Source organism: Tursiops truncatus, chromosome 20 (assembly GCF_011762595.2).
Source record: "Tursiops truncatus isolate mTurTru1 chromosome 20, mTurTru1.mat.Y, whole genome shotgun sequence".
In the NCBI taxonomy this organism is placed as follows: Eukaryota; Metazoa; Chordata; class Mammalia; order Artiodactyla; family Delphinidae; genus Tursiops; species Tursiops truncatus.
In genome coordinates this window covers 16,845,314-16,859,121 of record NC_047053.1, presented here as the reverse complement: position 1 = coordinate 16,859,121, position 13,808 = coordinate 16,845,314, and the positions used below count along the sequence as shown (strand labels likewise).

Genomic DNA, 13,808 nt, shown 5'->3' with positions numbered 1-13,808 from the left:
CTTCCGGTCATCAGCTCTTGACAAAGGTAGCCACTGTTCTGACTTCTATCACCATAGGTATTTTTGCCTGTTTCTGAACTTTGTATAAACAAAGGGAATCATACAGCATGTTCTCTTTTGTGTTTGGCTGTTTTCACTCAATATTATGTATGTGAGATTCAACCATGCTTTGTACTTAGTGGTAGCTTGTTCTTTTTGCATTGCTTTAATAAGTGGAATGATAATGTTGATATATTTGAGTTGTTTCCAGCGTTTTTGCCTACTACAAATTATGCTGCTATTAATATTTTTGTATGTGTCTTCTGGTAAACATACATATACATTTCTGTTGGATACATACCTAGGAGGAGAATTGCTAAGTCATATGTTTAGCTTTTACAGATATATTGCAAAACAATTTTTAATGATGGTTGTACTAATTTACTTTCTTACGAGCAGGATATATGAGTAAAAACAAAGCACAGTTTGATCCTTGAACAATGAGGTTAGGGGTGTTGACCCCCCATGCAGTAAAAAATGCACATATAACTCCTGACTCTCTAAAAACTTAACTACTAATAGCCTACTGTTGACTGGAAGCCTTACCAATACCATAGTCAATCAACACAAATTTTGGATGTCATATATATTATATACTATATTCTTACAATAAAGCTAGTAAAAAGAAAATGTTTTTAAAAAATCAAAAAGAAAAAAGATCGATAGTACTGTACTGTATTTATCAATACTGTAAGTTTACATCATGTTGACAAGATGAATCAGCTTTTTCTATAACAATGATGGCATCTTCGATAGTGTAATCCTTCCAGACTTTCATAATGTTCTCTCTATTTGGGTTCTCTTCCATAGCGTTGACGATCCTTTTCACAGGGTACCGAGTGTAATGAGCCTTAAAGGTCCTTATGAACCCCTGATCTAGAGGCTGAATTAGAGACATGTTTGGGGCAATCAGGCCACTTTGACACCTTCAGTGTTAAACTCATGGAGTTCCGGGTGGCCAGGGGCATAGTCCAGTATCAAAAGAACTTTAAAAGGTAGCCCCTTACTGGCAAGGTACTTCCTCATTTCAGTGACAAAGCATTGATGCAACTAATCCAGAAAAAGGGTTCTCACTGTGCAGGCTTTCTAGATGTACAACCAAAAGACTAGCAACTGGTATCTATCTTTTCCTTTCAAGGCTTGGAAGTTAGAAGCTTTATAAATAAGGGCAGTTCTGATCATAAACCTAACTGCATTTGCACAAATCCTGGTGCTTGCTTCTCTTCCTTACTAATAAATGTCCTTTGTGGCATTTTTTGCTAGAGTAGCACACTTTCATCTGCATTATAAACCTGTTCAGGCTTACATCCCTTCCCCTCAATGATTTTCTTAATGGCGTCTGGGAACTCATCTGCTGCCTCTTGGTCAGCAGAAGCTGCTTCTCCTTTACCTTGACATTTTTAAAGCCAAAGCTCTTTCTAAAAGTATCAAATCATCCTTTGCTGGCATTAAATTCTCCAGCTTTTAGATCCTTCACTTTCCTTTTGCTTCAAATTGTCAGATAAAGACTTCACTTTTTCTCGAAGTCAATAGGTATACCTTTCTTATAGCAATCCTGCACCCACATAAAAGCTGCCTTTTCAATACAAGATAAAAAGATATTTCACAAAAAGTGCAAGGTTTCATGCCACCTGGAGTATCTGCAGCAACAGCCTCATGAATTTCCATTCTCCCCCCAACCAACAGTCCTTATGTTGGATTCATTTATCTTGAAATGGCAGACAACCACAGCTGTCTACAATCTATAGCACATATCAAACAATTCAACTTCTTGTAATGTCATGACTTCTTTCTGCGTTCATCACTAGTGGCACTTCATATGGGTTACATGGTGTTATTCAAGGTATGTTACTGCACTAAAAATGATGAAAAATACATGAGAACCACAAGAGATCGCTTTTTACTGATACACAATTTACTGATGAGATTAACTGCTCATGCAGAGACTATGAGCCTCACATAGCATTTTAAATGGATACTCATGACACTTGAGCTCACCAAAATAGTAACAAAATGCAGTTATGAAATCATTACAGTAGTACAGTATGTACTACAGTTGATTTTATGCAGTTATGATTTAATACTGCATCTGTACATTTTTTTATATTTATTTTGACTGTGAAAGATGCCATGTACAGTCTGTAAGTGTGTGTGTAAGTTTTGATAAATTTTAACTTTTTATAATAGATTTATAAATGATAATATATGGATAAACAAGGTCTTACTCTATAGCACAGGGAGCTACATTCAATATTCTGTGATTAAAACATAACAGAAAAGAATATTAAAAAAAAGAACGTATGTATAACTGAATTACCTTGCTGTACAGTAGAAATTAACACAACATTGTAAATCAACTATATTTCAATTAAAAAAAGTAAAAAAGTGTAATAAAATAAATGACCCAAAAAATGATAATATAGACTGGTATCCATATATATTTTATGTCATGACATACCTTTTTCTTATTTTTTTTTTGGTATTTCTAGGTTAGCAATTCATTGGCGAGTTTTTTCAAATTGTCGTAAATATTCAGAAAGTTTTCCAACATATTTTTTGAAAAAATCTGCATACAACTGGACCTGCACAGTTCAAACCCATGTTGTTCAAGCATCAACTGTATAGTCATTTGATCTTTCATAAACCTTTTTGTTATCTGCTATCTAGCTTAATTTCAATGTAGTCATAAAAAATTTTTTGGATAATTTCAATCCTTCAGAATTCGTTGAGACTTGCATTATGCTCAAGATATACTAAATGTTCCACATGTACTTGAAAAGAAAATGCATTTATTGAATGCAGTGCTCTGTAAGTGTCAAACAGGTCAAATCTGATAACCATGTTGTTCAGATCTTCTACCCTTACTATTCGTTTGCTTGCTTATTCTACCAGACACTGAGAAAGGTATGCTCAAGTATCCCACTATAACTGTATTTGTCTATCTCTCCTTTTACTTTACATGTTTTTATATATTTAGAAATTTTATGTTTTTGCTTTATATATTTTAAATCTTTGTTATTAGACTCATATAAAGTTTTATTTTCTGGATGGATTGAACCCTTTGCAATAATGAGATGTCTCTTTTTATCATCCAACATAGGACCACCTAAATACATAAAGCAAATATTAGCAGACACAAAGGGAGAAACTGACAGTAACATAATAATAGTAGGTGATTTTAACACACCATTTACATCAACAGACAGATCATCCAGACGGAAAACCAATAACGAAACACTGGCCTTAAACAACACGTTAGTCTATATCAACTAACAGATACGTAGAAAACATTCCATCCAAAAGCGGCAGAATACACTCTTTTCCAAGTGTACATGGAACATTCTCCAGGACAGATCACATGTTAGGCCACAAAACAAGTCTCAGTAAATTTAGGAAAACTGAAATCATATTAAGCATCTTTTCCAACCACAACACTATGAGACTAGACACCAACTACAAGAAACAAACTACAAAAAACACAAACATATGGAGGCTAAACAATATGCTACTAAACAACCAATGGGCTACTGAAGAAATCAAAGAGGAAATAAAGATACCTGCAGACAAATGAAAATGAAAACACAACGATCCACAAAAATCTATGAGATGCAGCAAAAGCAGTTCTAAGAGAGAAGATTACCTCAGTTCTAAGAGGAAGCCTAGCTCAGGAAACAAGAAAAATCTGAAATAAACAAGTTAAACTTACACCTAAAGGGACGAGAAAAAGAAGAACAAACAAAACCCAAAGTTAGTAGAAGAAAAATCATAAAGATCAGAGCAGAAATAAGAGAAACAGAGACTAAAAAAGCAATAGAAAAGATTAATGAAGCTAACAGCAGTTCTTTGAAAAGATAAACAAAATTGATAAACCTTTAGCCAGCCTCATCAAGAAAAAAAGGGAGAGGGCCTAAAAGAATAAAATCAGAAATGAAAAAGGAAAAGTTACAACTGATACCACAGAAATACAAATGATCATAAGAGATTACTATGAACAATTATATGCCAATAAAATGGACACCTGAGAAAAAAACAAATTCCTAGAAATGTACAGTCTCCAAGACTAAATCAAGAAGATATAGAAAATATGAACAGACCAATTACCAGTAATGAAACTGAATCAATAATAAAAAAAATTCTCAACAAACAAAAGTTCAGGACCAGATGGCTTCACAGGTGAATTTTACCATTTAGTGAAGAGTTAACACCTATCCTTCTCAAACTATTGTAAAACATTGCACAGGAAGGAATGCTTCCTCACTCATTCCACGAGGTCACCATCACCCTGATACCAAAATGAGACAAAGCTATGGCAAAAAAGAAAATTACAGGCCAATATCATTGATGAACACAGATGTAAAAATTCTCGACCAAATATTAGCAAAATGAATTCAGCAATACGTTAAAAGATCACACACCATGATCAAGTGGTATTTATCCCAAGGACGCAAGGATTTTTTTTATATCCACAAATCAATCAATGTAATACACCACATTATCAAACTGAAGAATAAAAATCATATGATCATCTTAATAGATGCAGAAAAGGCTTTTGATAAAATTCAACATCCATTTATGATAATAACTCTCCAGAAAGTGGGCACAGAAGGAACATACCTCAACATAATAAAGGCCATATGCGACAAACCCACAGCTAACATCATACTCAATGGTGAAAAGCTGAAAGCATTTCCTTCTAAGCTCAGGAACAAGACAAGGATGTCCACTCTTGCCACTTTTATTTGACATAGTTTTGGAAATCCTAGCCACAGCAATCAGAGAAGAAAAAGAACTAAAAGAAATACAAATTGGAAAGGAAGAAGTAAAACTGTCACTGTTTGCAGATGACATGACGCTATACATAGAAAATCCTAAAGACACTACCAAGAATCTATTAGAGCTCATCAATGAATTCAGTAAAGTTGCAGGATGCAAAATTAATACACAGAAATCTGTTGCATGTCTATATACACTAACTACAAACTATCAGAATGAGAAATTAAGGAAACAATTCCCATTTACCATCGCATCAAAAAAATAAAATAAAATAAAATACCCTGGAATAAACCTACTTAAGGAGGCAAAAGACCTATACTCCGAAAACTATAAGACACTGATCAAAGAAACTGAAGACAACACACAGATGGAAAGATACACCATGTTCTTGGATTGGAAGAATCAATACTGTTAAAATGACCATACTGGCCTTCCCTGGTGGCGCAGTGGCTAAGAATCCGTCTGCCAATGCAGGGGGCATGGGTTTGAGCCCTGGTCCAGGAAGACCCCACATGCTGGGGAGCAACTAAGCCCGTGAGCCACAACTACTGAGCCTGCACTCTAGAGCCTGTGAGCCACAACTACTGAGCCCATGTGCCACAACTACCAAAGCCCATGTGCCTAGAGCCCATGCTCCGCAACAAGACAAGCCACCACAATGAGAAGCCCACGCACCGCAATGAAGAGAAGCCCCAGCTCACTGCAACTAGAGAAAAGCTCACGTGCAGCAACGAAGACCCGATGCAGCCAAAAATAAGTTAATTAATTAATTTAAAAAAAAAAACAATGGAAGAAAATAAGTGGTGCTGGGGAAACTGGACAGCTACATGTCAAAGAATGAAATTAGAACATTCTCTAACACCATACACAAAAATAAACTCAAAATGGATTAAAGACCTAAATATAAGGCCAGAAACCATAAATCTTCTAGAGGAAAACAAGCAGAACACTCTTTGATATAAATAGTAGCAGTATTTTTTTAGATCTGTCTCCTGAAGCAAAGGAAATAAAAGCAAGAATAAACAAATGGGACCTAATTAAACTTAAAAGCTTTTGCACAACAAAGGAAACCATTGACAAAATGCAAAAACAGCCTACTGAATGGGAGAAAATATTTGCAAACTATATGACTGATAAGAGATTAATACTCAACATATATAAACAGCTCATACAACTCAACATCAAAAAAACAAACAACCCGATTTTAAAAATGGGCAAAAGAACTGAATACACATTTTTCCAAAGAAACATATAGATGGCCAACAGGCATATGAAAAGATACTCAATATCAGTAATCATCAGGGAAATGCAAATCAAAACCACAATGAGATATCACCTCACATCTGTCAGAATAAACCAAAAGAACACAAATAACAAATGTTGATGAGGATATGGAGAAAAGGGATCCCTTATACATTGTTGGCAGGGATGTAAACTGGTGCAGCCACTGTGGAAAACAGTTTTTTTCTCAAAAAACTAAAAACAGAACTACCATATGACCAGTAATTCCACTCCTGGGTACATATTGGAAAAAACAAAAATACTAATTAGAAAAGATACATACACCCCAATGTTTATAGTAGCATTATTTACAACTGCCAAGATATGGAAACAACCTAAGTGTCCATTCATCCAACAGATGAATGGATAAAGAAGATGTGGTAATGAATACATATATATACAACAGAATACTACTCAGCCATAAAAAAGAAAGAAATTTTGCCATTTGCAGCAACATGGATGGACTTCGGCAGGCATTATGCTAAGTGAAATAAGTCAGACAGAGAAAGACAAATACTATATGATATCACTTATATGTGGAATCTAAAAAATCTAACAAACTAGTCAATATAACAAAAAAGAAGCAAACTCACAGATACAGAGCCCAAACTAGTGGTTACCAGTGGGAGGGAGTTTGGGGGGCAGGCAATACAGGGGCTGGGGAGTGGAAGGTACAAACTATTGGGTGTAAGATGGGCTCAAGAATATATTGCATAACATGGGGAATATAGGTAATATTTTGTAGTAACTGTAAATGGAAAGTAACCTTTAAAAATTGGATAAAAAAATTTTTTTAATAAAATAAAAATTAAAGAAAAAATTTAAAAGGAATAGATTAAAAAAAGGAATGTACGTAGTTACAACTTTACCTTCAAGAGCCTAGAATTCATTTTCCCCTTACCTCCATTGCTTCCTGAGCAATCTCTGGCATGTGTGACTGAGGTACCAGTTGGACGAGCCCTGTAATTAATTCTGCGGTACTGCCTTGAGTTTCAGGCCCCTGTTTTCTCGGATTCTGCAAACAAAAAAGCAAATTTCAATTAAAAAAAAAATCGATGGACAAAGGCTGAAGGGTGGAGGGAATGGAGACTGACTGCTAATGGGTTCTAGGTTTATTTTTGAGGTGACGAAAGTGTTCTAGATGTTCTAGACCTAGATAGTGGTGATGGCTACACAACCTTGTAAATATACCAAAACCAGTGAACTGTACACTTTAAACAGGTAAAAACTTCATGGTACGTGAATTTTACCTCAAAAATAATAATAATTGTGGGGTTTTTTAAAAAAAAATCAAAACTGCTTTTGTTAAGAATTCTCAATCTACATCTATACTTGTTCATTAACGTGAATAATATCCAGAGAAAATCCTAATTAAAATAAAACAAAAACTAGGTATTAGCTTTTCAGTTAAGAAATTACATCAATAATGGAAGTAAATAATTTTTTTTCAGCAACACTACATTGGCTAAATAATATACCTCTGATTTGGAACTTCTGGTTTGGGATCTTAAACTTGTGATGAAAGGCAAAGAATGTGCATGCTTGATGAGGACTGCACGATTATCCTGTGTAGCCCTCTTGTCCAGTATAAGGACCTACCCAAATCCACACAGGGCTAGAATCCACACCTCCAGATACCCATACTTCAGACTTTTTCATTGTGGAAAGACATTGTATACAAAACAAAGCAGTATATAAATGTGAATGTCTACCTACTTAAAGAGACTAAAATGCTTCCTGTAACTTGGAAGAATCTATTTACACTTCAAGCATATATGGTTCATTTAAGTGAGGCCAATTCAATTAGTGCCCATATTTTATTTTGTTAACTACACACTCTTTCCCATTACAACAATTAAGGTAAGCCCTCACCCCAGTGTATCTATAATTCAAAAACTGCCTATTTTTCTGACATTTGTATTAATTCATTAATAACCCAATAACATTTACTGAACACCAAAGACACAGCAAGTAAAAAAGACATGTTTCCTACCCTCTTGGAGCATGTAGTCTGGTGGGAAAGACAAACATCAATAAAATAATTAGATCAACAAGTTTAAATTGCAAATGAGAAAGAATTATGAAGTTACATGCTGCTATGAGCACTTGTAACAGGGAAATGTGGTATAGGCAGGGATGCTTCCTTAGGGCAGTGATAACAGCTCAGAATTAGGAATTACTATGTGAAGAGGACAGAGGATAGGGAAGCATACTGTAGGCAGAGGAACTGCAAGTGCATGGATAGGCATGAAGGAATGTAGTAAGAGGGAGTGAAAGGCCATCATGACTAGAGTAAAGACGACAAATATAATGCTAGAAGTTGCAGAGGTGGTAGGTGGGAGACAAACGCTGCAAAACCATGTAGGTCTATTTGGAGTTTGCTTTATTCCCAAAGCAACCTCAACTAAAAGGTTTTAAGCTGGGCAGGAAGCATAAGATTTGCTTTTTGAAGATATCACTGTAACTTTAGTGCAGAGAAATGATTAAAAGGAAGCAAGAGATGATGCAAGCTGAGCAATTAGGAGGCTTGAAAAATTGAGAGTAGTATGAATTAGGATAGAGAGGTAGAGACAAGACAATAAAATCACATTACTTTAAAAAACCATGACTGAAATCACTTAATAGTTATTCCTATATTAATCCTATTTACTAAGATTTAGATTTTTATAGGTAAAATATAAAATAATCAAATATTTACAATGAATCTTTCACTATTTTAGCTTACCTTTGATTACTCTGAGAAAAGTTATTTAACCACTAGATGGCAGCAAAGAAAATAACTTCTATTTTAAATGATCCTTTTCTGCTTGCTAAATTTTAAACGTGGAAAACAGCACTTTTTGCTTAAATTCTTGTTCCTTGACAATAAAATATTTAACACAGAAGGCACTGGTGACTTTGATGTATTCTCTGATTCCGAATTATAGCTATGCAAACAGAGTGGTGCTGATATATGACATGCATGATGAAACAACACCACAAGTAACCTGGGCTACATAACAAAGAAATGAGGGGAAAACGTTATTTCATTCCTTTTATAAAGTCTTAATGATAGATTTTAGGACTTTTTCCACACCAAAGTTTTAACAATTTATTCTATTAGACTCCCAAATTTGGATGGGCTTCTCAAAGAGTTCAAAACAACACAGGCCTTTTTTGGGGGGGGGGGGGGGTCACTAACCCTTTTGGGAATTCTGTCTCTCTCTCATCTCTTTTCTCTCCAGAAAAAATATTTACATAAATATTTTTTTAAATTCAGAGGATTCAAAGAACTCTTGAAAATATGGACATCAAGTTATGAACTCCTATAGTATAGTAATTTGAAAAATATACCATCAAAATTAAAAGTACCCTTAGCACTTAAAAAGCCTGTTGCTGAACAAAGCAATAGGAAATCGTTCTGTATGCTGCTCTCCAAGGACTGAAGAAATTCCACAGGGGTTAAATATGCTATCCTATGAGCTTCACAATATATTTCTGTTATGTTTGGGGCATTAATAATATTAGTGTTAATGTTAACTGTATTTTATTAATAGTAATAATACATAACATTTATTTAGTGCTCATTATGCATTTATTTTGCATTGTTCCTAAAAGCATGACATGTACTATCTCAGTCTGCTTAACAAGCTAAGGTAGGAACTATTATTATCATCACAATATTTCAGATAAGAAAACTAAACACAGAGAGGTTAAGTCACCCAAATCACATAGCTAATATGTCTCCAGAACCCATGTTTTTCATCCTTTCATATAACTGTCACTCATTTTCACTTGTTAGTTCCTAATTATCTTGTGTACTACAGTGATGCTTTCAGGAATCTAATACCATCTGAGGCTGTTAAGAGCAGAGTTGCCACAATAATTGAGCGCTAACCATACCCATTTTTTTTTCTTTCTTTTTTTTTTTGCGGTACGCAGGCCTCTCGCTGTTGTGGCCTCTCCTGTTGCGGAGCACAGGCTCCGGACGTGCAGGCTCAGCGGCCATAGCTCACGGGCCTAGCCACTCCGTGGCATGTGGGATCTTCCCGGACCGGGGCACGAACCCGTGTCCCCTGCATCGGCAGGCAGACTCTCAACCACTGTGCCACCACGGAAGCCCTAACCATACCCATTTTTAACTCCTTTTTCTCCCAATACAGTATACATAGGCAAAGCCAGTGACATTAAAAGGCTGATGACAGGAAGAAAGGGGGATGGAAAAACTCAATTTTTTGGCAATAGCAATTGGAGACTTAAAAAACCAACTGTGTAGATATAGGAAGCACTCAATTTATGGTTGCTTCATTACATCTAAACCCCATCCCAGGATTATGCCTGAATAATATATAATCTGGTAGCCGGGTATGGACAGAAGATCTTACCAAAGTATGTTAGTTTAATGATAAGAAAAATTAAGACAAAAGGTTAAGAAATCTGATCTAATTATATTAGTATTCTCTGTAAGTTCGTTTTCTTAGGGATCTCTTAGGTTTCATGTATGATCAGGAAGGTCAGTAAGTGTTCTTGAGCTAACAATCACCTTCAAGGTTTTGGCTTTCCAGCTAAACCAAACTAAGTTAGTATAATTTCAAGGCATTTTATAAAAAATACTTACACAAAGCAAGAGCTTTGGATCTGCATGAATTAGTTTCACCATGGACAAGAGAAGATACTTATAGCTTCTTGTCTCCAGGTCTGTAGGTTTTTCTTTAAATTTAAGGCTTGTTACTTTTTCTTTAAATGTAAGACTCTAAAAACAAAAACATGACATTCACCTTGTAAGAATCAGACATCAGAATCAGGATAATAGCTATTCAGCTTTTTCAAGTAAATCTATTTTTAAAAAGCTTTGAAAAATAAAGGACATATTTTACACCACCAAATGTGTAGTCTTAGTAGAAACGTTCCATAGGAAGCACAAGATTAATATAATTAAGCTTGAAAAGCAAACAAAAATTATTTTTGCAACATTATTATATAATCTAATAAAGTTTAAGTGAAAATCTGCTAAGGTACTAAAAGCTTTAATATAAGGTTGACTCCTATGTTAAAAACAATTTTTAAAATGTGAAAATATTAGAGATAAAATATTTATTCTATAGATCTCACAGATACATACAGTAAGCAACTCATTTAACAAAACATCTCATACAGGTATACACAAATATTTCATAGAATCAATGATGTTATCAACTGTAAGATGCACATCATTTTATGTACCACAAGGAATGAAAACTCACTGTCAACTGTAAGACATCATACAAATAAGATGAACCCCAATTTCAGAAATGTTAAATAGGTACTTCTTAGAATTGATGAAATATGCTATACAGGCAATCTCTGTATTTAACAGTTTAACTGTAAGATTTTCTTTTTCCTTTAATGGTATTCCATCTCTCTCAAGTTACAGAATGCATGTATTTTGCCTGAAGAACACTGATAAAACAGAGAAAGAATTCTTTGAGAAAAATTAAATCATGGAAAATGTGTTTCAATTACAGAGATACTATGGCAGATGCTGTGTTAATACTATAATTATGGATGTTATTCAACTGGAAATCCAACAATTATATTCTGGATCCAATACCACCTTTCTATCTGTTCTTACAAAACATTTCCCCTTTTCCTTTAAATGGAAACAAAAATGTATGCTTTTGACATGTATGTTTTTATATGCAAATACACAGGAGAATATCCAGCATCTATGGCCTCATAATAAAAATGTCCTTGTAAAAGGCTGACCTTCAAAGGTAAAAAGTAGAGATGCATATCTATAACATACAGCAATTATTGTCAATGTTTACATGTGAGAAATGCATTTGTTATTATGCCCAAGAACACTGAAGGTTTTTGTCCTCAGTGTGGAAGAAAAACTATCTAATGTACTACAGGAATGTCACTACAGAAAATAAATAGCAAAACTTACAAATAACAAGTTGCTTTTATATTTATAATCCCACAACAAACGTCCTACCAAATATATTTAATAAATGCTGTTTTTACTGTTTGCTCCCATTAAACTTCTTTTCATTCTAAGTCGAAGTAACACTGTAGATCAAGGTAAAACTTTCATTAAACAAATTTATTTATTAAAATGTCACTAAGTGTAACTGTTCTTCCATGATGCAGCCATTGCACAGGAAAATGGAGCAGAGAACAATTAGCAGATATAAAAATTATCCACTTATTAACCATTTCCAAAAAGTAAATAATAGTTTGATAATATCATATCAATCTCAGATAGCAGCATACAAATTTTGTTCCAGCATGGCTGCCTAATACAAAATGTAAAACTTGAAAAATTCTACACCACTCACAATTATTAACTTGAAATAGACTAAAGACTTAAATGTAAGATTGGAAACCATAAAAATTCCAGAAGAAAACAGAAAAAAAAACCTCCTTGACATGAGTCTTGGCAATGATTTTTTTTGTATATGACACCTAAAGCACAAACAACAAAATAACAAGTGGGGTGTTGTTTTTCAAACTAAAAAGCTTCTGCACAGGAAAAGAAATGATTAACAAAATGAAAAGACAACCTAGGGAATGGAAAAAAATGTGCAAATCATAAATTGATAAGTGGTTAATATCCAAGATAAGTAAAGAATTCACGTATCTCAACAGCAAAATCCAAATAATCTAATTTTAAAAGGGGTAAAGGACACGAATAAACATTTTTCCAAAGAAGACATACAGACACATGAAAAGGTACTCAAATCACTAACCATTAGGGAAAATAAAGTCACAATGAGCTATCACCTCACACCTGTGAGACAATGACTATCATCAAAAAGACAAAAGATAACAAATGCTGGTGAAGATGTGGAGAAAAGGGAACCCTTGTGCACTACTGGTGAGATTTAACTGGTACAGCCACTAGGGAAAACAGTATGGTGGTTCCTCAAAAAATTAACAATAGAATTACCATAAGATCCAGCAATTCTACTTTTGGGTATTTGTCCAAAGAAAATGAAAACACTATGTCAAAGACATATCTGCATTCCTATGTTCACTGCAGCATTACTTACAATAGCCAAGACATGGAAACAAGTGTCATGAAACTGTGGTACATACACACACACACACACACACACACATAATGGATTATTATTCAACCATAAAAAAGAAGGAAATCCTGCCATTTGGACAACATGAGTGGACCTGGAGGGCATTATGCTAAGTGAAATGAGTCAGACAGACAAAGACAAATACTGTATGATCTCACTTATATGTGGTATCTTAAAAACAAAACAAAACAAAAAACAAACTCATAGAAAAAGAGCTCAGATTTCTGGTTACCAGACACAGGGAGTAGAGGTTGGGAGAATTGGATGAAATGGTCAAAATATACAAACTTTCAGTTATAAGGTAAATAAGTACTGGGGATGTACAACATGATGACTATAGTTAACACTGCTGTATGGAAAGTTGTTAAGAAAGTAGATCCTGAGTTCCCATCACAAGGAAAAAACTTTTTTTTCTTTTTTTTTTTTTGTATGTATATGAAATGATGGATGTTAACCTAACATATTGTGGTAATCATTTCACAGTATATGAAACTTAAGTTATTATGCAGTACATCTTAAACTCATATAGTGCTGTGGGTCAATTATATCTCAATAAAACTGAGGGAAAAGACTTCAAAAATTTAAATAAATTTTTCAATTCTAACACCTTTTAATTAGTGACCATTAGTGGGTTACCTAAAGTCAAAAATAACATGCTAAAGA

The 13,808-nt window shown here is 34.3% G+C and overlaps 1 protein-coding gene across 16 annotated transcripts in view; it reads right to left on the bottom strand.

The window, feature by feature from the left end:
* Positions 1 to 13,808, bottom strand: part of NF1 (neurofibromin 1) — a 251,357-nt gene that overhangs the window by 141,523 nt on the left and 96,026 nt on the right. For all 16 annotated transcript variants that reach the window (XR_012328474.1, XR_012328475.1, XR_012328476.1 and 13 more), the window contains 2 exons: positions 10,691 to 10,825; positions 6,995 to 7,108 (listed from right to left, as the gene is read on the bottom strand). Coding sequence is in view for 13 of the 16 variants with exons in the window: in XM_073797296.1 (XP_073653397.1) it covers positions 6,995 to 7,108; positions 10,691 to 10,825 (249 nt within the window). In the remaining 3 variants the exon portion in view is untranslated. The remainder of the gene's footprint in view (positions 1 to 6,994; positions 7,109 to 10,690; positions 10,826 to 13,808) is intronic.